At 38.8% G+C, this 27,143-nt stretch overlaps 1 protein-coding gene across 1 annotated transcript in view; it reads left to right on the top strand.

Annotated features, from left to right (window-relative positions):
* The first annotated feature begins 946 nt into the window (after positions 1 to 946).
* LOC149074904 (uncharacterized) overlaps positions 947 to 27,143 on the top strand; it is a 177,426-nt gene continuing 151,229 nt past the window's right edge. The window contains exon 1 of the mRNA XM_089245850.1: positions 947 to 1,024. Within this exon, the coding sequence (XP_089101976.1) occupies positions 970 to 1,024 (55 nt within the window). The 5' untranslated portion in view covers positions 947 to 969. The remainder of the gene's footprint in view (positions 1,025 to 27,143) is intronic.

Raw genomic sequence — 27,143 nt, 5'->3', positions numbered from 1 at the left:
GCCATCAATTATTCTAACTATGAGTGAAGTGTAATGGTAATTAATGAATAATTGTATTGTTGTAGGCCTTTTGCTCTCTGTGGCGAGACTTTATAACGGGGAGACCTGCTAAAATTCGCGTCTCGAAGTTAGGAACCACAGAAAACCAACTTCAGCCGACCACCACCACTCTGGCGACGGTGGGGTTCGAACCCCCCGAGCCCGTCACTATGACCACTCGACCACCATAGCGGCTTCAAACCACTGCTTAACAGTGTTCAAGAAACGTAAGCCGCTCGTCAATGAGAATTCCCAAATCGGTGACCCCAGTTGCATCCGGTACAGTAATACTATTCAACTCGTTAGTGAAAAGTGGGTTGTCAGAACCGAATCATAATGCCATCAAATTAGACGTGAAAATACAGAAAAATCCTCCAAACGTGAAAAATGCATTCCACTTTTCTTTTTTCGTTAAAGAAACGGAGATACAAAATAATGTTAAGAGAGAAATATGCGTAACGTTATATTTCAGAACACATGAAAGAGGAAGAAAAATCCACAAATTAGATTCCGAAAAAGATTAAGCGAGACCGAGAGAGACGGGAAAAAAAACATTTTGGCGATGTTTACGTAAACAGAAAATCTCAGGCACATGCAAAAATTATCTCCAAGAAGAAGAAGAAGTAGTAGTTGAAATAAATATTAGAGATGACACATATGCTTAAAAGAAAATGGCGAATGTCTTGTACGCGACGCTTTGCTTCCGCTCGCAAATTGGTGTAAACACAAGCCGAGCGCACCCTTCTGGTGATGCGTCATTTGGGCGGCTCGCGGCTTCTGGAGACATTAAACCAATAGACTGGATGCAAATGGTTGTAAGAGAAACCCGAATTTATATCAAAATTTAAATGCTAATGTCTCGCCTGGTGGCTATGGCTCGTTTGATCCTTGGAGTATCGCTGGATTAAGCTCTCGCGGATAGACGACGGAATGGAGTTTTTCTTTTGCAGACCTTTCCTGTGTGGTCCGAATGGACGCGTGAAAAGTATGTGGACGCTTTTTTTTTAGTTTTATCGCTGATCCGATTACGTACATGTTTTTGAATCCCATTATCTGATGTCAATGCACAAAAAATATACGTTATATATTTTTGGTATTCAAATTATACATATTAAGTAACAGAATTCCCTGTTATTTCGTCATTTTTGTAAGTTGAAATTTGAATTAAAAATTTAAAAATTCGCTAAATAACTACAAATATCGAATCGAATAACAATTTTTGAGATTAAATTGAATTTCTTCTAATGTTTTAGTTTCAGTATAAAACGTGTTTAGCTGGTTTATGTGACGAAATGTTATTTTGAACTTCTGTGATGATTTACATTATTTAATTACGCGATTTTTGTCCTTGGTTAGAAAACCACGGTTTCCCAATGCTGGAAAAGAATGAATGCAGCAAAAAGTCCGAGAAAATCCGGAACAAAACGGCATAAACTGAAGGGAAACACTTTTTTCTCATGTTTTTATGCTGCATTTTTGGAATTTTTCTCCGATATTTGAATTCGCATACCTCAGCGAATGAAACGTAAAGGTTTTTTTGGCCTTTCTAATTGGGTTGTTTTTTTAGCAAACGGGGACTATGCAAAATAGTTGATGTTTTTATTCTTTTATGCGTACGATTCCTAAAAAAAACACATCATTTAACGAAACCAAATGTATTTTTGAAACTTGAATGAAATCGGAAGCATTTTTCTATATGCAACGGTTACGGTGTTAGTACTGCGAATGGGCAATTTGTATCAATACAAAGGTTTTTAACAGCTGGCTGATGCGAAGATATATTTTTTTGGAAAAAGAGATGATTCTCAACTGCCCTTGCGGGGAATCGAACCCACGTCATTTCAGTTTCCTGGTGGACGCACTAGACTGCAGAGGCAACGAGTATCTCAATCTTTTTCCTTGGAGCTCGTGTGCGCTGGACCGGCCCGTACATAGACGGTCGGACACACGGTGCCACCTGATGGTGATTTATCCGAGGATGACGTTCACTCTCCGCTATCCATACAAAGGTTTTTAACAACTGGCTGATGCGAAGATGTATTTTTGGAAAGAGAAAATCCAACTGCCCCCGTGGGATAATCGAACACACGTCCTCTCACTTCAATTGCAGGGGCAGTTGAATTTTCTCTCTTTCCAAAAATATGTCTTTGCATCAGCCAGCTGTTAAAAACCTTTGTATGGATAGCGTAGAGTGACGTCATCCTGGAATTTGATGCGACCTTTGTCTCATCCACCGTCCATCGTAAAAGTATGATTTCAATTTTAAAATAAAATGCTCAAAAGGCTTTCAAAAATTACCCTGTCCCAGTTTTGAGGGTGAAAATTCAGTGTGTCCCAAAATAAAAAAAAATAAAAAAAATCTAAATTTTTATACGGTCCCCCTTTCCCCCAATTAGAAATTTGTTGTCGTGTATCTCCCGAAGCCAACAGCAAAAATGTTGGTTTAGTGCAATATTTGAAGAGATATTCGAATTCAGACATTTGAGAAAAGTTGGGAAAGGACAGTATAGAAAAGATTCAAGGCGCAAATGCGAGCCGATCTCCCCGTTAAAAAATCTCGCCACAGAGAGCAACAGTCCTACAAACAGTACAAATATTCAGTCATTACACTTCACTCACTTCACTTCTGACATATAGATGGCAGCACTAAAAAATCATACACAACACTAGATACGCACTCAGACTGTTAGGTACACATACTTACACTTCCGGCACAACTCACTAGGCAGTAAATCACTCATGGCGATAGACCTGAGTTGTGCTCGGCTTGAAAAAAAAAAGCATAGAAATGAGGGAAAGAAATACCTCAGTGAATATTGTTACTTAGAAATGCTTTTCTCTTGCATTCAGGATTGCAGGGCAACAAATTCCTAATTGGAACTTCTGAGAAAGGGGGCCGTATGAAAATTTAGATTTTCAGAATGGCATAGTGTATTTTAACTCTCAAAGCTGGTGCAGGGTAGTTTTTGGAACGCCTTTGAGCATTTCTTAAACTGGAATCATACGTCTACGACGGACGGGTGATGAGATTAAGGCCGCATTAGCACTTACAGGACAACCTGTGAGTCAAGTGAAATTTGATATATATATATATATATATACAGTCGAATCTCGTTTTAAAGAATACCGTTATTGCGAAAATCTCGTTTTAACGAACACTTTTTCAATCTCCTAGTTAAGTTCACAGAGTAATAATGCAAAAAGCTGGAATGCCTTTATAACGAAATTTCATTATAACGAAGTGATTTATCCGATCTCTTGAAGTTCGTTATAACGGGATTCGACTGTATATACAAATACAAAGGCCACAACAGGCAAAATTCCCAACGAGTTGGCTGAAAAGAAAGGCTCATCAAAATATGGTTGTAGCATCCAAGTATGTGGATAGCGCTTGTCGATTTATCTTATTTATTTTTAAACGTCTCGATTGTGTAAGAATTCACGAGCCCCGGAGGTAAGCTATTCCATGCATTAACCCTTTAAGCCAGTGATTCCCAACGTGGGCGTTCACGCCCCATGAGGGGTGATGGAATGTTCCAGGGGGGCGGTAGAAGCTACGGGTTCAACATAGGAGCCTATGGGTTAGATTGCGTTGGTGGGTGATGGGAAAAAAACATTTCTGAAGAAGGGGGCGATGGGATAAAAATGGTTGGGAACTATGCTTTAAGCGGTTTTAGAAAATTTTCTGATACGCACTATAGCTGCCATATTTACTCTATAATATAAAATCACAAACTCGAAAAGGACCTGTTTCTAAGCAACCGAAATTAGTGACGATTATATGTTACGGAAATCTGTTACGTTTTTGTGTTACGGAAGTCGGCTACGATTTCGGGTCAAGTATTCATTCAACTCTGGCATATATCGGGACCCATTTGACCCATCGGGACCATGTTATGTGCATGTACCGAGAGGCTCCCACATCCTACAACAGGGCCCCCAAGGCCGGAATTTAGATGGCGAGCCCCCAAACCAGTTTTTCAGGGGCCCTCTGTTGTTAATTTATAGTGTGAAAAATCAAAAAGTTATAAGAATCGTTGTGGCCCCTATCAGCCCTGACCTTGTGGGGGGTCATGCCGAGAGGTATGTATATGTATAATATACACATAACACCAGTGCTCCCAACACACAGGGTCGGGGTACCCGGGGGGAGGGTTGCACGTATACTTTCATGGGGGATGTTAAAAGTTTTCATTTCCAGGGGCCCTTGATATGGATCTCATTGGTTTCTTGCTGCTTTAACGTTGAAAAATTTCCGATAGCGGAAGCCCGAGATAAAGCCAGTCTGGGGCCCCACTAAAAGTATGCGAATTGGTGTCCTGGGCAATTGGTAGGGGCCCTGGATTTTATTAATTGGTGAAACAAAAACAAATGAAAATTTTTCATTTCACTCGCAGCGGGGGATGACCGACAAGCTTCCAAGTCATAGGCCCCCATGTTTACAGGTTTCATTTTGGGGGCCCTGGATGAATCTCATTCTTTTCTGTTGTGGAATTTGCATCAGCGGAAGCCCGAGATAAAGTCAGTCTGGGACCCCACTAAACGTATGGGAATTGGTGTCCTGGGTAATTGGTTGGGAGCCCTGGATTTTAATCGTTGGTAAAAAGGAAACAAATGAAAATTTTCATGGCACTCGCGTAGGGGGATGATCGACAAGCTACCAAGTCGGGGGCCCCATGCTTACAGGTTTCATTTTCGGGCCCTGGAGGAATCTCATTTTTTTGTGGTTGCGTAACATAGTAGAATTTGCAACAGCGAAAGACAGAAAAATCCAGTCTGGATTCCCCACTAAAAATCTGCGTATTTTGTCCCCACTACTGGATGTGGGGTCCTGGATTTCATTCGTTGTAAAATTGATAAAAATGAAAATTTTTCGTGCCCCCTCACAGAGGAGGGGGGGTGTCCAACAAGCTTCCAGGTCAGGGCCCTATGGAAATATTGACAGGTTCTAATTCGGGGCCCCTGGATTTATCTCATTGATTTTTGTTGTTCAACATTGTAAAATTTGCAACACATCGGTAGACCGAGATATATCCAGTCTGGGGCCCCCACTAAAATTCAGCGAATTGAATCTGGGGACCCCCATGAGGAAGTTTTCTGGGGGTACTTGTTGAATCTCATTTGTTTTTGGTTGCTTTATTATTGTAAAATTCGCTTCTTCAGTAAGATGGTGCTTTCACACGTCCCTTTCCATAGCATGCTGATGAAGTGGGACGAAATAAACAAGATATGTTGTGAAGAGAAGTGGAGGGGGGTTGGCCGCCAGGGGGCAGAGCCCCCCTAGTTAGAAATAAAAGCGTATTAAGAACCCGATATTTTTCGGGGGAGGGGTTGAACGAAATAAAGCAGATCAAGTTTGACGAGATATCTCGGGATTACTGCTTTAAGGGTTAACAACCCTATTCAGAGTGGGAAAAAACCTGCTACACCGCAACCGAGAAATATACCTTACCACCCGATACTACTAAACTGGGATCCGGAACTTTCGTCCCTGGAACGTTTCGTCCCCGAAAAATTCACACCTGACATTTCACCTGCCCTGAACGTATGAGTGACCGTATGAGTGATTGACTGTATAAGTGACCGTGTGAGTGATCGAGTGACCGTATGAGTGACTAAGTGAGTGTGAAATGGACTGTAGGAATGCGTTAGTGACCGTACAAGTGACTAAGCGAGTGGAAGAATGACTCACCACGTGAGTGACCGTATCAACTAGTGTGCAATTGACTTTATGAGTGAATGACCGTATGAGTGACGAGTGACCACGTGACTGGCCGAATGGCCGCATGAGTTATCAAATGAATGACCGCATGAGCGACTAAGTGATTAACTGCATGAGCGATCAAGTGAGTGTTCGAGGGATTGACCGTGTGAGTGACCAAGTGAATTACTGAGCGATGAAACGTTTGAGTGAATAAGTGACTGACCGAATGAGCGACTAAGTGATTAACTGCATGAGCGATCAAGTGAGTGTTCGAGGGATTGACCGTGTGAGTGACCAAGTGAATTACTGAGCGATGAAACGTTTGAGTGAATAAGTGACTGACCGAATGAGTGACCAAGGGAGTTACTGAGCGATAAAACGTTTGAGTGAATAAGTGACTGACCGAATGAGTGACCAAGTGAGTGACTAATTAAATACTTGTGTAAGTTTCCTAGTGAGTGATTAAGCGTATGAGTGACTAATTAAATACTTGTGTAAGTTTCCTAGTGAGTGATTAAGCGTATGAGTGACTAATTAAATACTTGTGTAAGTTTCCTAGTGAGTGATTAAGCGTATGAGTGACCGAGTGAATGCTTGAATAAATTTCCGAGTGGCTGAGTGATTGAGCATATGAGTGATCAAGGGAGAGACTGAGTGATTAACCGCATGAGCGATAGAGTGGTTAACTGCATGAGTGACCAAGTGAGTGACTGTATATTTGACCAGGTGAGTGACGGTACGAGTGTCCAAGTGAGTGATCAAGGAAGTGATCGTGTGAGGGACCAAGGGAGTTACTGAGTGATGGAACGCATAAGTGAATGTGTGACAAAGTGAGTGATCAATTAAGTGGCTGCATGAGTGACCGAAAGATTGATAAAGTGAATGACCGTATGATTGACCCAGTGAGCGATTGATTGATTGACAAAATGAGCGATTGAGTGATTGACAAAGTGCGAGGGCGGAGTGTCTGCAAAGATGATCCTCCTCATCCCCTCCCTTTTTATAGGTTGTTACGTAGCACTGAGTGACCAAGTGACTCACAATTTAATGGATCCTAAGAATTTGGAATTTTCAGTTGAAGCATAAAATATTTTTCTCAAATTTACGTTGCTGCGAAATTTTTTAATATACGAAAAGGTTCGGAACAAAAACATTAAAATCCCCCAAGTTACCTTTTGCCTCCCCTCACGCTTCCTAGAAATCCAGATGGGTTTACATAAAAACCTTCATACTTAGGTTCACCATGCGTCATCGAGGAGAATGCAATGCTGAATACGGCTTATCACTAAATTTTGCCAAAAATTGCACTTTATTGCACTTATATGATCACCCGCTGGGTCAGGGAAGGTGAAATGTCCCGGGGGGTGGGGGTAAATTTTCATTTCTTAACTCGATCACTCATATATTCACTCACTTGATCACTACTCATGTGGTCACTCACTTGGTCACTTGTACCATCATTCCTATGTTCACTCATATGGTCAAGGTAGGCAAAATGGCAGGGGGGGGGGGTCAATTTACGATTCACTTGATTACTCACTGAGTAACTTATATGATCACTCACTGGGTCACTCATATGGTCAGGGCAGGTGAAGAGTCTGGGGGTAAATTTTCAATTCACTCGATCACTCATGTATTCACTCACTTGGTCCCTTGTACCATCATTCATATGTTCACTCATATGATCACGCGTACGATCAGGGCAGGCGAAATATCAGAGATAAATTTCCGATTTACTTGATTACTCACTGAGTCACTCATATGGTCACTCACTGAGTCACTCATTGGGTCACTGATATGGTCAGGGCAGGAGAAATGTCAGGGCGAAATTCCCGTGGAGAAATGTCCGGGGCGAAATTTCCAGGGGCCAAATGTACCGGGGTGAGATGTCAGGAGCGAAATTTCCGGGGGCCAAATGTACCGGGGACGAAACGTGCCAGGGGCGAGATGTCGGGGACGAGATGTCGGAGACGAGATGTCGGAGGCGAAATATCGGGGACAAAGGTTCCGTGAACCTACTAAACTATACATGCACCTCGTCCATATTTCTCTGAGGAAATTCTAACGAATTGGCACATGTTGGAATGTGCGTGCAGTGAGTCCCTTCCGTGAAGTTTATTCCAGTGTAATGTCTGTTATGTGTAGTGCTGCCATGTGCCATTCAATTTTTCCAACTATGCACGCAGTTTAATGATGGAATACTATACCAGTGTCGCACTATTGCTCTCTGCGGCGAGATTTTTTTTAAGCGGGGAGATCGGCTGACTTCCCTGGAAGTTGGGGGAGCCACAGAAAACCAACTTCAGCCGACCACCACTGTGGCAACGGTGGGGGAGGGGGGAGGGGTTCGGAAATTTTAAACTCTTCAAATCATATCCCCTCCGACAACCAGCGCTCTTCAAGAGCACGCGCGGCTCTTCTCTGCACCCTCTCGACCAAGTCAATGTCTCTCTGTATATAATAATGTTCTCTAAAACCTTTCAGCAACATACACAGTTCAGTAAGAACTAAGCCCCCCCCCCCCCGAAAAGAGTGGAAGAATCACTTCAGGGGTACGCGAAGGGACCCTTTTCAAGAATAATACACCAGACGACTTATCGCAAAGTTCTGAAGAATGCAAAACTGAAGTTATTATTCCAAATTGCCACGTGGGACGTAGATCACGATGGCAATCGACGAATTGCCATTATGGGGCTACCTACTTCATTAATTTAAATTTAGAGCTCATCACTCATTTCTCCACGCCCCCCCCCCCGTTCGGATGATGCTCAAAATAATACAAATGCTCAAAGATAAAATATTTAACTTAAAATATTCGGAAATAATTTTATAGATTATCTCGCAGGAAAAACCATCAATTTGTGCAACGTGTTGCTTTCGAAACGTAACTCCAAAAAGGCCTTCCTTTTTTACACGGCGAGGAGCTCGTAATCACTCATTCCTAATAAATCAGGCAGGAAGGCTCTTTCGGGGAGACTTTCCGCAGCTGACGCTTCTACATCGCGTCACGTATAGCAGGGGGCGCTGCGGGCAGACACGCGAGCGATATAACAATAATAATAATAAAAAAAAGAAGTCTGGCAAAGTAAATGAATTATTGGCCAAAAAGTGTTTACTTCTTCTGTTCGGGAAAAGCGAGGGTGACTAATGAGATTTTAATGCGTTTCTGATACCGATTTTACTTCGAACCTGCCATTAACGGTGATTAAGTCCGAAAAACTCTTTCTTTTGTGAGAATCTGGTTATTATTATTATTAGAGTATTTTGTTTTTGCGTTGTGGTATCCCTGCCTACGTACTCTTATCCAGAAACTAATAGGAAAAACAGAAAGACAAAACAATTTTTTTTTTTACTATTTGAGCATTAATTAGTGCATTCGAGTAATTTGCACGAAGTATTTAGGGCATAGTCTCCCAAACTTTTTTGTTCCGTCGCCCCCTTCTTCAGAATTTTTTTTCTCTCGTCGCCCCCAACTCAAGTAAACCCATGGTATCCTAGGTTCTATCGCCCACAAGGGGGAGATATTGTTGTCCACTGTGGGCAACACTGATTTCGGGTTTGGTTACAGTTCGAGTCAAATCGAATATGGATGCAAAGTATATACCGAGCTCGCCACAGAGAGCAACAGGTCCACCACGGCACAATTATTCAATCATAGTTAGAAAAATTGATGGCAGATGGCGACACTATACATAACAAGCATTACACCGCCGCGAACTTCACGGTACGTTCACAACACGTATACGCACATTTAACATGTACTAATTCATTAGAAATTCTGCAGAGGAATGTGGACAAGATGCATGTGTGGTTTAGTAGTAGTCGTATACAGTGAGTTTCCATTTTATTATGAGCAACTCGTAAATATTTCGCTGGGTCACCTTTTGCTTTTAATTTGGACTCTACGAGATGTGGATAGGTCGCTTGTGAAATCTGAGACCATGCTTGAGAAATAGCACTTTCCGATAGTGGGAGCTTGGATGGATGGTTGTAGTTCTAGATGTCTGATGGCATTTTTCACATCGTCTCACAAATGCTTAATGGGATTGAGATCTGGTGTTGTGCGGGCCGCCTAAGCAAAGTAAACTCTATTTCATGTTCTTCAAACCAATCCTGTACATACTAGAATACTAGTACTATGGTAGGACGCATTATCTTGTTGAACCTATCCATCGCTACTGGAATAAACCATCACCATAACGGGATATGCAGTTGAACTGGGTTAATTCAAAGTCGAAAGTCATAGGGGAAAAAGTTCAAATTGTGCAATTAATCTATCCTGGATCTGTAAAATAAATGCAAATTATAAATTAATCATCAAAATTCACATGAAATAATAATAATCAATTATTAAAGTTCTGTCATCAGTTACTAAACTGCTTCATAATTTTTAATAATTAATGATTATAATGTAATTGATCTCAGCTGCTACATTATTCAACTGTTATGGAATCGCCATCACTGCAAAATTTCTGGACGCTGTTCAAAGACAAAGGTTATTAACAGCTGGTTCTGATGCGAAGATATATTTTGGAAAGAGAGAAAAATTGAACTCTGCCCCTGCGGGGAATCAGACCCACGTCCTTTCACTTTCCATGTAAACGTACTTGACACATAGGCAACGAATATCTCAATCTTTCCTTACAGTTTGTGTGCACTGGATGAGACCCCGTGCATGGACGGTCGGACCTAACTCGGGCTAAAGCTCACAATGCCACCAGATGGCGACTTATCTGAGGATGATGTCACTCTCCGCTATCCATATAACTGTTTTTAACAGATGGATGATGCGAAGATATATTTTGGAGAAAAAAAAAATTCCAAAATATAATCTTCGCACCAGCCAGCTGTTGAAAACCTAAAGGCCTACAAAACGTTACAATTATTCATTCATTATACTTCACTCGCTATGAGTTGAGGAAAAACTCATAGTTTTAAAAATCGATTGCAGATGGCAGGACTACACATAACAAGCTTTATTTCATGGAAGGTTCACTATACATACACACACATTCCAACATGTACCAATTCGTTAGAAGTTCCGCAGAGGACTATGGACGACGTGAATGTCTGGTTTAGTGGTAGTAGCAGCTGTTAAAAACCTTTGTATGGGTAGCGGAGAACTACATCATCCTCGGACACGTCCAAAGAGAGTCTGATTTACGGAAATAGTTCCCCATTACGATACTCTTTCCCAAATTTCGTTTATAATTACTGCGCTATCAAGGAGATATACTTTCATTAACGTATTGCAATCAGTATCGGAAATCTGAACTTTCCGATACTTTCCATGTGACTCTTAATTACGATAAAAAGATTCAGATTTTGAATGTCACACCCTGATCTATAGGTTGAAAATACATAATTGGTATTAAGTTGTACACAATTTCGATGCACTCCCGCTGAACTATGTTAAAATAAACATTAAATTGTCGGAAAAAAAGGATAGAGAAAAACAGAATTTTCAAAATATTATTAGCGTTGAAAATGTATTGTTTAACAATTTGATCAACGAGAGCAAAGTCTGGCTTCTTATACAATTTTTCCAAACTGAATTTACTCATACAAAAAAACATGATTTTTTTTCCCCTCCAATTCAGAATTATCCAAAAATTTGCACTTAAACAGGAAATTTTAACATTAAATTAGAGAGAAAACAAAAAGAGGAGTTCATAAAAGTTCGAATTATCCAAAATCTGAGTCAGCCCAATTCTACTGTACTTATTCAGTGACGGTGTTTAGATATTGTGCCTTATTCAGACGTTCGTGAACGCGAATTAAAGAGCCCGAGCGCAAAAATCATGTTTCTTAGGCTGGGATTACTTTATAAAAGTTTGATAAAAGTACGTTCATAAAAGTTGGAAAATGCAACCAACAGGCGGATCAGTTAAGTTCGCTCGAATGTAACAGATGTGCTTATTGATTACATTTTTTAAGTTTTAGAAAATACTTTTTATCAAACTTTTATAGTGTAATACTGGCCTTAAGCCATTTATCTTCAAAACAATTCACCTATACAACTTCTTCCTCCTCCTAACCAGATTATGGCCCGCAGCTCTGTCTCAATGAAGATATTTCAGCAGGTGGTCGAAGAAGACCTAGGCCATGCTGGAAGCTGTGCATGTATGTGTTGTGAAACTATCATGAAGTCTGCGTCTGTGTAATGCTTGTAATGTGTAGTTCTACCGTCAGTTTTTCTAACTGGGAATAAGGCCGGGATCACACTATAAAAGTTCTGCAAAAGCTCTTTGATAAAACTTGAAAAATTCAACCAAAAAGATCACTGGTTGCATCTGCCCGAATGTAACCGATGGGCTTATTAGTGAATTTTTCAAGTTTTATAAAAGATCTTTTATCAAACTTTTATAGTGAAATCCTGGCCTAAGGCATAGAGATATACTACTGCTTTCAGAAGTAAGCTTTCCTTTTATTTATACTAGTCTAGCCCTCTTGCGGCAAAATGTGACGCCGTAGCTCATTTGCTTGAAACCGTCAGCCAACCTATAGATTTTTTTACTTCATCGTATTGACTGAACGTCAATTGTCCGTTAGAAGACATTTTTGTTTAATAAAATTGCATAATTTAATGTTAGAAATGAACTTTTTCACTTCCTCAGGCCTAAAGAAGTCAGATTCTTTCAATAGTCTAATTTCCTCAAAAATCTATGCATCGTACAATTCAGAGATTAGCTTAGAAGTGGGGTTACCTCAAGGGAGTGTCTTTATTCCCATACCACGTTTCCTTTTTTAGCTACAGGGTGATCCTAAATTCATGGGACAAAACTTTGAGATGTGATATGAGACACTTAAACAAGCATTTTTGATCACAGAAAGTGCTGTCGAATCGTAATAGCAAAGGCTGTAAGAGGTTGTTTTTGAAGAGTGCACAGCACCACTTCACCAAAAGCAAATAAAAAACTTTTCTGACGAATTTGTGCTGCAATAAGTGTAATCAACTATTCAAGGGTGCCAGGCATTGCAATGTGGTAGGACGTTTTGTAGTGCATTCTGGATAACGCGAATTCTACCACAAGTCATTATACCGCTTGATCATTGCTTGGCGCCGCATAACTTTGATATCCTTGCACCAAAAACAATCTTCAATCCTATACGAAGATACATATGCACTCATGATTGTTTGATAGCTCATATTTTACGGATTTGCAGCACATCTCGCAGCCAATCCATCGGAAAAATATGATATTTCATTTTGGCTAAGTGCTGTTGCGCACTGTCTAAATGCAACCTCTACCGCCTTTGCTATTGAGATTCCACAGCACATTTTACGATCAAAAATTCTTGTTTAGGAGTATTGTATCTCCTCTTAAAGTTGGTCCCATTAATTTAGATCAGTATAAACTTGTATCATCAATGTCTCGATACCTTGGGGGCAAAATCTAGTTCGAGACCAACTTAGATTCTATCACCATATGGGGGAAATTAAATTAAAGCATGAATTCCAGCTTTGAAAACGCGGTTTCTCACTTTCACCTCGGCTCGTGGACTGCATGTGCACCAACAGGTAGTTTCAAACCAATGAAAATAAATATTTTTCGAATAAATTTCAATTTTTTCAGGGCAGATTTCAAAAGTCTTTCGCCAATTTCAGAAAAGAAGGGGGGATTTCTTTTTCATTTTTTTCGAATTGATTTACTTGCTGTGAATTATGATGTGGATTTTCAATGTAATCTCGTCAGAAGTCATTTCGAATATGGCCGAAATTTTTTTTTTTTTAAATTTCTTTTAGTACGGCTTTAATTTTCTCCTTTTTACCTCCAATGCGGCCTAAAACTGTTTTGCAGAAAGTGGAAAAGAAACTTTTGTAGAGTGTATTTTTGGAGTTGACTGCTTGAAATTTAAAATTTTAACGGCATAACATTAACATTTTAATAAACGTCAGCTCAAAAAACACACGCTACAAAAGTTTCTTTTTCACTTTCTGTAAAAGAAGTCCTGTTGGCGTTTAACTCGTTTTGCAACTGGACGACTCACATTTCTTCTTGAATGACCCAAAACATATACAGGAAATACATTTTGAACAAATTGTAGAAAAACGAAATCCAACGTGGAAAACTCAAAATAAAAAACTGAAATTCTATCTGACAACGTGCTTCTACTCTATCGAGTGGTCTGCTTTATATCAGACCATTTACCACTGAAGAAGTAGCTGTATTGGAATGGCTTTTTGGTGTTTTAGTTTCCTATTTTGTGTTGTCTACGTTGGAGTTAATTTTTCTAAACCCACGACAGTTTTTCTGTTTATTCCAATGGGGTTCAGAAAAAGCAGAACTTTGGACAAAACGTTTCATACTGTAAGACTTCTAAACCAGCATTTTTGGTCATAGAATGCGTTTTTGAATCGCAATAGCAGATGCGGTAGAGGGGTTTTTTAGAGAGAGAGTGTGGCTCAGCACCATATGTAGCCTCGGATTGATGTTTGTTTTTCATTGGCACAAGGACTATCAAAGTTATTTTCCACCAAACAATTATCATGCGGTATAGTGACTTGTGGTAGAATTTGTGTTATCCAGGTTGCGTCATGAGAAGGTCTACCAAATTACAATGGCATGCACCCTCGAATGGTTGATTGCACTTATTGCAGCAAATCCGTCAGAAAAATTCTATATTTGCTTTTGATGAAAAACTGTTAGACACGCTCCAAAAATCACCCACTACCGCCTGCAATTGCGATTCGACAGAGCATTCTGTGATCAAAAATTCTTGTTGTGTAAGTGTCTCATATCACTCGTTAAGGTTTGTCGCAAGAATTTAAAATCACCCTGTATATCTGGAGAAATCTATAATCCCTATGAATATTTTTCGAAAATTTTAAATATGATTTCCATCATTTTGCTCTTGAAAAAAAAAAAGAAACACAATATTCTACTTATATTCAGACTTATTCAATATTATTCCTTGAAGGAAATTCTCAGCATTAACAGGTTGAAAAAATAGGTTTAAGAGTGAACTACAAAAAAAAAAATTCAAAATCTAATATCGACCAAGATGTTTATGGCCCAAAAAAAACTACAATAATAATTTTCCCATAAGAGAGCACAGGAAACACATTTGCCAATGGTTTTCAACTGATATATATTAATGAGCTAGGAAATTGCCTATAAAAATATTATGACCATAAAATATTATTTCTTTTATCGTATTTTCTGTGAGTTTTACTGCTACATTATTTTACTATTCACGATCTGGGTCTCATGCTAAAAAAAATGTTTATAACATTGTAAAATTCTATTATTCCCTGCCGTTTAATGCATTTCATCAGGTTCAAAAGTTAAAAATACTGAGTAACTTGTTTTTTTTTATTTTTACTACATATCTCTTCAAGACCCTGGTATGGTACTACAAACGTAAAGGTTAATTTTCCTCACTGTTGAAATTTTTCTTTCGACCTCAAGCTGTTAAGCCCTGACTTGAAGGATTGTGTTAGTTTTGTTTTGAGTTAGAATTATGAATATGAACTGTGAGATCTTTCACCAGAGGGCAGCACTTAAAGATGAACTTTAAGGTCACGGGGTTAAATATGGCTTCTAGGCGAAAGTGCCTCCGGGAAAAGGTGATTTATTACGTGAAATTCTGCAAAAGTGTGAGGATGAATATACCTTACATCATCTTGACTGGAAAAAGATGAAAGAAGTGAATTATTTGTTTACAAAAAAAATATAAAATTTTATTCATTATAATAAAAATCTCAATATAAAATATTGAGATATTTTTGACATTTATGTTTTAAGGAGTTTTTTGAGTATCAATAATGCAAAAACATTTTGCAAATTTCAAAAACTGAATGCCCGGGTCTGAAAGGTTTTACACATCACAATGAAACAAAATGTAATTAGAATATAATATAATGCTCAAAATGTTATATGTTGAATGATATTTACTTTCCACAAGAAATATATATTGGTGTTTACATATTTTTATTTTGTATTTTCAATAAAAAAATAGAAAAATTCAAATGTGTGTGTTTCATTTCTTAAATTTATTTCCAAAACTGTTCTACGTCATTTATAATTTCTATTCTGTGTGATCTTCGCGATTATTTGATTAAAAACCTTTTCTTTTAAATAATGATTGAAAAAAAATAAGGCAAACAGTGCGCTATACCGTTAACTTAAATGTATCGGATGAGGAAGAATGGAGTAAAATGCATTCAGTCATGGAACTGTATAGCATTTTTGAAAAAAATTTCAGAGAAATTATTGTTTTCGATTTTGTTTTAACATATAGTAGACTACTTCTATTTTGTTGTTTGAAGAGTTTTTCCCTTACCTGTGTGGATCGAATTAAACAGTCGGCCCCACTCAATCGGGTAATAATTCACTGGAACCTAAATTTCTCCTATACAGACAATGTTTGAGCTCACCGCTCAACTTCATAACTGTAAAGAAAGTTTATAAATCAAATACCGAAAACCGTAATTGGTGGAACGGGGTTCCAATGGATAGTTATAATCCATCAAACCCCCTTCATCATGACTCTGCCACTTCCTGTGCAGTAGTGCTTTGCAATGATAGTTAGATTCTAATAAGGTGGGTGAAGACGTAGGTTCATTTGAGACCCAAGGGTTCTTTTTTTTTCTTCCTTTCAAGCTCGGCTCTCAAGAACCGAGCTATAATTTCGTAGTTTTCAAATGTTCATAGACCTGGCAACACAGGTCGAGGAATGTGTAGAAAATTTTTTGGTCTTTTTAATTGTGCTTTGTGTCTACTGTCGTATGATGAAATCTCCGCAAGGTGTGGAAATTCAGAATCGTTCAATTTATCAAATAAGTTCTTTGCCAGTTTCTTTGCATATGACGTTACATCAGCTACTCCGGAATCTGATATTAACGTTTCTAACGTACCAAGGTAGTCCGGTGTATCTCCTCAGAGTCTTGTTCTGAAATCTCTCCAGAGCGATTATATTCATTTTCTTCGAGAACAACCAGACAGGCGCAGCATACAGAAGAATCGGTCTAATTGCCATCTTACAAATACAAATACAACGCCACAACAGGCAAATGGCCCAACGAGGTGGCTGACTTAAGAACATCATGGATCCCCCGAGCCATTTTTTGGAGGCCCTACCTACTACTGCTACACCACACATCAGCACAATTTGCCTCACGTAAAAAGCTGAAGTAACGCTCACTCATAAATTCTTTGATTTCTCTAGATACTTCTCTTTTTATAGATCTGTATCTATCTTGGTAGTACGGATTTAACGTTCTTTGCCATTTCCTCCTAAATTTGTTTTTTAATTTGATGCGTTCCTTAATCCAGCGGGGAATACCCAGTGGATTATTAATGGGAGCATCTCGGGTGGATTCCTTAGCAGTGTTAGTGATGGTTTCTGTGAGAAACAATAAGTCAGATTCAATTTGATCAATATTGCCACCCGTGAAGGAAGGCAAGGTGATTCTGGCCAGCTTTCGCTTAAATAATGGCCGTATCACTATTTTCTTTGGTTTACATATAAAAGAAATATTGAAATCCGCTACCAGAAATATAGGGTTGTGATCAGAATCCGTGACAGGTTGAACGTGAACCGACATAGCGCTTGCTAAGAACCTTACATTTGCTATGTCAAGAATATCTGGTGACTGGCCAGCCTGGTCAGGAAAATGAGTTGGAGTGTATGGCGCATAAGGTTGAATGCTCTTTCTGATACAAAAATTTTCGAGCACCCTGCCTTGGGTGTTTGTAGAGTACGAGTTCCACAGAAAGGATTTAGCATTCATGTCACCACACATTATCACTGGGTACTGACAATTAAAAAATTCGTTAAAATGTGGAATGTCTATAGTGTTTACGGAGGTTTATAGCACACTCCTATCCTAATTTTATGATTGTTTACGTAGATCTCTATTGCTATTACTTCACATTGTGTCGAGGGAAATAGCTGAATAATATCATAATTAATGTGTCGCTTTACATATATAGCTACTCCTCCCCCTGGACCAAAGCTTCTATCCTGTCTGATACAGTCATAATTTGCTACTTTGGCAGTGTGATAAGGACGAAGCCAAGTCTCCCCCACCAGTGCCAAGTGAACACCCTCAGTGTCAAGGATGTCCCTGAACTCAGTCATGCTAGAGACCAAGCTTTGGGCATTCCAAGCCGTGATCTTCATGTTATGCAACACAATGTTTGATGAGCTAGACATTTGTGAGTGTTGAAGCAAATAAGTGTTCAGCTGCAGTTAGAAAACAGTTGAAGAAGATTTCTATTTTCTCCTCGTTTGAAGTACCTCTGAGGATTTTCAGACAGCAGTCCTTCATAATAGATATTAGTTGTTGAATCGGGAAAATTGTGCTATTAGAGTTCATATTGATATCGTTATTTGCTATTTTCGTGGGTTCTTTTTCCACACGGTTGCCAACACACATGTCAGATCGTTGATTCGAAGCTGTTGGTTTCACCACATTGCACTTTGTTACTTTACTACTATTGGAAGCTGCTTTGGAGACCCGCACGTCTCTAACAGCTGTTGCCGGTGATTCACTTCGTCGAGGAGGGGACCTCAGTATTTTGGCAAAAGACACCATCTCGTAGGTAGCCCGCTGAACCACGACACGCTCGTCATCATGAGTTGGCACTGCCTCGGCACAGTAGAACTCATTTTAGGTTCGTTGAACCTTCCTTTGGACCAGCCTCGGGCTGAACTGATGCTTGAACAGTCATCATCATGGTCATCTTGAGATTTATATTGAGATTTGTGACTTGGTCTGAACTTTATTTTAATAAATCAAATAAATTTTGATCACTGTAAATACATATTATATTTACTTTAAGCAATATGAACTGTCATTTATTTATCAAATAAAATATCAAAAAATTAGTTTTACAAATTAAAATATACAAAAAACCCAGATTTGGGGGCTTTTTTGTTGTCCAATCTAACTCAAATACGTTTAAATATTTTTCTTTTTTGTTCACTATTCGGCCCATAGAGGACGACAACATTTTTTCGATGAAACTGAAAATCTGCGCAACGATCAAAACAAAGACGAAATGACAACTAAATGACAAAATTCCACTGAAATGAAAAAAAAAATTATTTTGTGTCTGATTTATTCCAGAAGCTTAATGTTGATCTTTCATCCGTTCCCAATATACGAGCCATACCAACGATGCGGAACAGCAATTTAAATGTACACCGCGTGATCGATTACCCCGCTTAATCGGATATTATGTGATGTATTATCAATCAATATCCGTTTAAGCGGGACCGACCAGCACCTTCTAGAGATAGACGGCCTCTGCCCACTGCTCCTGACATCAGCAAGTAATTCATCCTCACTGAGAATATTCAGAGACAAAAATTCCGCTGCACGTGCCAGTGTCATCGTTGTGCGGGAAAGAAACGATCGGGTTCAGAATTGGCAATTTCTATGCCCCACATCCAATCACCATGATGTAGTATTTGTGAGCCAACCAGAAGATTCTAAACCAAAATAAGAAGAAACGAAATGGGATGGCGTTGTTAAAAATGTAGCAGACTTGATGGGTAGTCTTAATGACGTTACAGATCAACTTGGCAACCCGCGAGGATGCCTTCCATCTCTAGGAGGTGCTGGACCGACTGTACTTGACATCACTACTGTTTTTTTTTTAATATATTTTTTTTCTGGAATAGCTGCTTTTAGTTTATTTTCGTATACAGCGATTGCTTAAAAACCATTGATTTTTTGCAATAGCTGCCTCAAAAGAATTGCTGCCGGCAATAATTTTTCAAAAATATTGTTTCATTTAGTGATTGTATCAAATCATTGTTGTCTGCAGTGGCTTTTTTCAAACTGTCTACAGTGATTTTTTTGTGTATAATTTTTGTCTGCAGTCGTTGCTTTAAAACGTGTGTTGTTTGCAGTTGATTATCAAAAAGTATTATTTTCTTCAGTGGTTTTTTCAAAACCCTTGGAAACTGCAGTGATAGCTTTGATGCTGCTGTTGTTCAGTGTCGTTGCTTTGACATTATTGTTGCTCGATGTTTATTTGACGGCATTCGAGTTGTTCCTTTGAGGCCATTGCTATCTGATGTTTTGATGTTTCTGAAATGAAATTTCTTCAGGCAGGTTATGAATTTTCGAAACCACGTCAAGAAAAAGTGAAACAGAGGAACGGAAATGACGTAATCTTTCCTTTCCCTCAATGACAAAAAGTGAAACCTATAGTCCGTTTCATATTAACTTTGCAGTGAAAGGGAAGCTACGAGGGAACCGCATCACTCGTTGCTATGGGAACGAAAGCCTCTTAACCAATGTATCGATGCGCGGTCTCGGTAAGGTATGGCTGATTCTCGCCAATCTCACTGAGAAAAATATTTTTTACGTGTAACGTAATTGCACAGTTAAATTAGTAATAATTATAGAATTATAAGAAAACCATTGCCGATACTTTCAGAAATTAAAGTGAGGTTTTTTGAAATCATTTGTTTTGTTTTTTGATTAGAAAGTGTTTTAAAATGTAGAAAAAATAATTATCTTCTATCAACGTGTCACACATTGATGTGCCGTAAGTAACACTAAAACTTTCAAAAAACCGTCATATGTTTCTGCGATATTTCCCTTCCCTCAGCTGAAATTTATTTACAAAAAAAAAAAAAAATCCAAACAATATTATGAAAGCAACGTATAATTTTAAAATACTGTATATTAACCATGGCTCTCAAAAACTTGAGGATTTTTAATTTTTTCTTAAATTTAAATGGAAAAAATTAACGTTAAATAAAATTGAGGAGAAGCAGATTAACTCTGTTTTCACGTGTAAATGCAGGAATAGCACCAAATAATAATAATGATACGGAAAAGTTTAGAATTTTTCTACTCACTTTTCTTGCCGAAATTTTCGTCGCTCGACCTTCCCCCCTCTTTCCTGAACGGTATACGTCGATGCCACTTGCTTTCACGACAGCTTTAGTCTTTTGTTACGGTTGATGTGGTGCTCATGGTTATTACGGATGATTGTTATCGAGTTTTGTTTACAGCGAGTATTCAAAAACCAAAAACATAGTATTCAGGAATGGAAGAGCAGAGAACTTTAGCGTGGCTATTTCTGGTGAAAATAAAGACACAACTGTCACATAAAAGATGAAAGCTCAAACCACTGTGGACCCCCCCCCCCCTCTCTCATTTGTTTTATCTGAAGAGACACTAAAGGCAAGGGGCATCTGTAGAAACAGGTGGTAGGAAGATGGCGTCCGTTCGTGTGAGTGGAAGTCGCGACTCTGTCATCACTCTCAGTGATCGGAAACTAAAACTATCCCATAAACATGGCAAAAAATAAATAATTAAAAAAAAGGAGGACATAAAACCAAAACTTCTGCTCCCATAGAGGGCCTCTCATAACAATAACGGTGCTCTCGTAGAAGAGAAACACTGAAACACTTCTTGTAATCTATGAGTGAATATCTGAACTCATTTTTGGGAAAACTGATTGAATATTCGTTTTTATGTAAGCCTATAACTGCATGCAAAACAATGAAAAATTGTATCGTTATGGAAAATTCACCCAAATAACGAAAAAAAAATATACATATATACACAGTATACAATTGTGTAACGGAAAAAACGACAGTGATATTGGCGGGGAAAATTTCTAGGATATCGCGCCAGAGTGTCGTTGCCGTTGCTATTGATTTTTGATAATGGTAACCAATATTTTTTATAATTTAAAAATTTTAAACAAGTAAACATCGGTTCAAAACGATGTTTTTTCAGTATTTTTTTCAAAATCATATAAAAAATTGAAATATTCTGTATAAAGGTTCATCTTAAACCTCCAATACATGAGAACTATATTTTGCGGCGAAGGAATACACTCTCTACCTTTCTCTTCACTGCAAAGTTAACCTGAAACAGACTATAGAAACTGAAATAACGTAAGCTTCCCCCCCCCCCTCAAAAACTGGTTCTGTAGACGGAATTACGTTGGGATGGTGGGGTGGCGATGAAGGGGCCATGACTATGGATCGTCGGTCTTGTACGGTTTGAAGGAAAAACGAAGTTTATTTGGCTGGTGTAAAGGTCCTGTCGATCGTCGCAAAGTATAAGCGAGCTAAAGAAAAAAATTGAAAAAATTAACTTAAGAACTAATCAAAATTTTGCACAAACATGGCGGATAGGTCAGCTTGGGGTTTCCGGAGGATGTAGCTAATGACAACATAATGAAATTACACGTTACCAGATAGCTTGTTAGTTTCATTCTGAGGAATACTGAATATCTAAATAAACAAACTTTCGTTATAAAACGAAAAAAAAATCATGAAAACTGGGAATTAATAAAATACTTAATGGAAAAGTACTTGGAGAAAATTGATAAAATATCTCCAGAGCTAATGATAATTTTGACTGATTGAAAGTGATAATTCCAAATTTATTAAAAATCCAACATTTAAGAAAAAAATACGCCCCTCTCCACCCTGTTTGGTTCATGGCCCCCGAGCCAGACACAACGATCAACTGTGGCATGAAAGACGGAGATGCAGTGAGTGCTCAAGCATCCGTGATATCTTGCAACATGATTCTGGCCAACCCCCAGAAGTCACTCAGAAATCGAAATCCCCTAAAGTATTTAAGTTCGAATCAAGTGTTTTACTGGTGCATAACACTTACAAAACCTCTTCATCACAATGAATTTGGTCCCGATCAGTGTGTTCACAATTCACGCTTAGACTCGTATCATTTCCCAACTTTGTGTTCGTGAGATTTCTAAGCCCGTATTCGGTCGATATATTTGAGGCAAAGTTTTTAGTTGTATCCAGTTTCAGCTAGCGCAAACCAAATAGTTCATACTTCTAAGCGTACAAACTGTTGGCCATAAATTTAAATAATCTGTATCAGACGTATAGGCGATAAATATGGTAGCCTTGTTCGTACGTTAAAAAAACGCAGAAAGGGAAAGAAAGAAAGGTAAAAACAATAGATTTGGGGAGGAACAGTACAGACAACAATTAGATAAGAGAGTCACGGAGAGATAAGAGATTTATAGTACCCTGTTTTTTCGTCCTCACCTGCATGTTCTCTTTCTCACTTTCATGTACGTACAGTATATAATAGAAGGATTAGTTCCGAAAAAGATACGTTATATGTGTGTGGGTGATGTCGTAGAGAACGAGGAGGGGGAAAAACTGAGGAGAACAGAGAGCGGGAAAACACACACAACTTCGTTTTATAGGGTTACAATAAGCTTCTCGATGAGGAAATAAAAAGGATGAAAAAACAGTTAGCTGGATTGGATTTATATTCCACTGGCATTTAGACGCAATACTACGTCCCTGATAGTAAAGAAGTTAATACAGAGAGTAGTTAGATTATTTACACCATCTATATCTAATAAAAGATAGATGTGAGACGAGGTGAATCTGGTCATGTCAAATCTGACTCAATAACCTAGAAGTTTCACTTCTATCGCGCGAGATTCTCGCGAAGATTTCTTATCCGACGCCATTGTTGTCACAGAGTTTCAAACTTTAAATGTTTGATGCCGTAGCTATTCAACTAGAAATCATCATTTCACAAAGTAGCTTTCCACATCTCTTTATGGGAACTATTGGTGTTGAGAGCGTTTTTGCAAACCAGTTTTAAAAATGTTAAGAAGACACCAACGAATAAGGCAAATACACAACAAAAATCCTAATGCATTTCGACACCAATGGGTGTCGTCTTCAGAGGGAAAAAAATTTAGCCACTAGTCACACGCTGACCGAGTTTCCCACTTGGGATGAATACCAAATCTTAACGCTCGGTTGCTCAGGGGAAAAAGTACGTCTGTTCACTTCAAACGTCGTGGTCAGAATGAAGCTGTGAGCCTGCGTGAGAAACTAATGCAGCGTCCCGATTGGACGCTTGCGGAATAGTGCTACCCGATCGTTGGTGTCTTTCTAATATTCTTGGGCAAAGTTGATCAACTCTTCCACAGTTTTAAATGGACTGCCACTTTGAAATCAATTTTGCTTGCAGCTTTATAATTAAAAATAATATTATTTAACATTATCTTAAAATACTTTTCTTTTATTATGGTTTTGAGAACTGGAAATAATATCACGTAAAAGTAAAATGCTTTTGAGGTCTGAATAGATATGTTTCGTAAACACTCGCATGGTCGGTTATCAGTTACGAACTACACAAGAGCCTCGAACTGAAAGCGATGATTGAAATCGGCATGCAGAGATGTTTATCGTGACAATCATTTTCGAATCAAATATGATACCAATTGCGAATCCGGGAATTTTTAAATATGTAAAAGATATCCTTGTGTATGGAATGCGCATTCGCATATTCGAATACGCGTAAAGACGGTACGCGCATGGAATCGGCAACGTAAAGGAATGGAAAATGAGGTTAAACAAATGTCATGTTCAGTTACTGCCGCGGAACGTTACATTAATTATATCCTGAGTGATTTAGGGGCAGCGTTGGAATGTTTACGAGCAGGAGCCGGGAAAAATCTTGGCGTTAATCCACCCGCGCCATTTCTAATGTTGCTGTTTTCTGAAGAAAAAAAGAGTGTGGGTTGATACTGTGTGGAAACTATTCACTGTGAAATGAACATAATAAAGAGTTCTTGTTAAATTTAAAATATTAATGTATATCAAGGGAATTTATGATTTAATTGAGAAAACCTCTCATTGATGAACTTCTATGTATTAGTATCGATAAAATAAAATCAATATGGGCCTTTGTAATTCTCTCGCATCATGTTTTTTTTTTTATTGGACCAAACACAAACATTCGAAACAATCAAGAAAAACACAAAATGTCATTCATGACGATGACACATACGCTCTGTGACCCCCAAGGGACTAAAAGTCCTTCTCGTGGACCAATTTGCAGTTAAAACTTCATTAAGGGGGCCATTTATGTATTACGTAAGCAAATTTTCAGCCATTTTTGACCCCCCCCCTTGTCAGCAAAAGTCAGCAAAACACTGACCCCCACCCCCGCCAGCAAATTTTCGTCAGCAGCTTAGAATATTTCATATTTTCAAAAAGGGGTGGTTGATGACGTAAACCTCCTAACCCCCCCCCCCCCACGATGCTGACGCAATACTTGAATGACCTCTAAGCAACCGCCATGGTAACGTACGGCATTTAACTGGTGAACCGTTCATCCTAGAACCTAGAGGCATACTTCCGATTAGAAAAGTATCCCCCAAATATCGTGTAGAACTCAGCTTCCTACGCCATTCATGTTGCAGAGGGTTGCATAGTTATTTAAAGAGAAAAGATACAAGAAAAATTTTTCATACGGAGAAACGGAAGGATTTTGGGGGAAAAAACAGCAACAATTTCTAACTAATTGGGTTTTTGAGCGTCTCTGTGTTTAAAAAGTTAACATTTTTATTTTAATAACTATCCAAACAAAAAAAAAACCTTGAAACATGAATGATATATCTGAGTACTACACGTTATTTGGATACATTTTCTAATTTAAACTATGCCTCTTTAGGATACACGGTCTGCTAGCCGGACTTTCCTTACTACCCTGCACATTAAATAAAATGTTGAAACATCTTCGAACTGGAGCAACTGCTGCCACCTAGCAATTAAAAAATGCAGCTGTTGTGATTCTTCGATTGAAATTTTAATTTATGAGTGGTTTTTGATTAATGCGTCGCATAGAAGAAGTCATAGTATAATATAGATGTATATTTTTTGAGCAATAAATATTACTTGAATTGTCAAGTTTGCTTCAAAATTTTAGCTGTTGTTACTTCTCTACGGTAAATTAACGTTAGTACGATGCACAAAGAATAGTCGTCCGTGGCTATTGTGTAATTATAATCGAAAAGGGATATAAGCCAGAACCCAACCGAGTGGCCGGTGATGCGGTTTCATTCAATGAAACCGCAGTCACGATGCAGTAATCATTTTTCCCCCTCCAAAATTTGGCAGAAAAATCGATATGCTCATGTAAATATTTTTATAGATTTTCTCTCGCATTTCACTTTTTCTTTCGATCGTCAGATGAAGCCAGTCCAATACGGCAGCTGTATACAGATATGTATCCCACGTTGGCGTTTAAAAAAAATGGATTTCGCTCCTGCCGGGCCGTCTCGCATCCGTACATCGAGGGATGTACATTGCCCAGGGATCTCCGGCCACTTCACGAAAAGGCCGGCCAAAGTCCGAATGATTTCTGCAGTTAGGACTTTGGCCAAATTCGTGAATTGGCCGCACTTCGGGCATTGGCAGTTAACATATATTCAAATACAAACATAAAATAACGGTGTTGGCATACAGCTAATTCATGTACAATCATATTTCCACATGCATTTTTCATTTGATTAGCACGGATGGTCACATTTTTGAAATTTTTAGAATGAATGCTGTTGTACTTGTGTGTTGTTTTATGATCTATTATTGTTTTAATATGGCTACCATATGGAAGTGCTGCGAAGATTTTTTATACGAAATGTTAGTGAGACTTGAAACCTTCAAACACATGGGTATGACGTGCTCGATACTTCAACATGAATAAGACTGGGGGAGTAACATCCCCCTCCCACTCCACCCTCGTCCTAGGACTCGTCCTTTTCCGTCCACAGATAATAAGAACAAAAGTGATTTTATTCACTTGCTTTACAAAACGGTCCAAACTTCATTCTGTTAAAACTTCTAACCCTTTTAGTGCGTGTAGACTTGGTACATCATGTCCGCTGAAATTTTTAGTAGGGTACACCCTCATCCTCCCCCCCCCCCTTAGCAGTGCCAGTGAATTTCGGTTCACATACCTAGTTGAATCATCAATCGTAGAATCACCAGCTCTTGAACAGAGGCGCCGACGTAAAGAGAATATTAGATGGGGCTGGGGGCTGAAAGTGGCTGGTCATCCCGTATATACGGGACTCAAGTGCGTACGAGGAAGAAGAAGATGGATTGCAGTGTTTTTTGAAAAATTATTGGGGGGGGGGCAACTCAGCCCTTTTAGAAAATTTATTCGGGAGAGTGCTCAAAGGGCCTCAGCCTCTAGGTTTCGGCGCCTATGATCATGAACTATTTCCCAACATGCCCTCTAAGCTTTCTTTCTCGTACCGACACTACTACAGTCGAATCCCGTTTTAACAAATACCGTTATAGCGAAAATCTCCTTTTATAACGGACACGTTTTTTTAATCCCCAGAGAAGTTTACGTGAGAACAATGGAAAAGCCGGGAATTCCTTTACAACGAAATTTCGTTATAACTAATTGATTTCTCTGATCTCTTGGAGTTCGTTATAACGGGATTCGCCTGTACAACTAGTACTGAACCACACATGCAACTACTCGTCCATGTCCCTCCGCGGAACTTCTAACGAATCGGTAAAAGTTGGAATACGCGCGCGTACGTGTTGTGAGCCAAATATGAAGTTTGTTTTCGTGTAATGCATTTTATAGTGCTGCCATCTACCATTTATCGTTCGA

This window comes from Pholcus phalangioides, unplaced genomic scaffold, assembly GCF_987345545.1.
Source record: "Pholcus phalangioides strain wild (caught in Gottingen) unplaced genomic scaffold, Ppha-v1.0 ptg000016l_1, whole genome shotgun sequence".
Classification (NCBI taxonomy): Eukaryota; Metazoa; Arthropoda; class Arachnida; order Araneae; family Pholcidae; genus Pholcus; species Pholcus phalangioides.
Note: the sequence above shows the minus strand (reverse complement) of the source record. Positions and strands in the feature narration are given on the sequence as shown.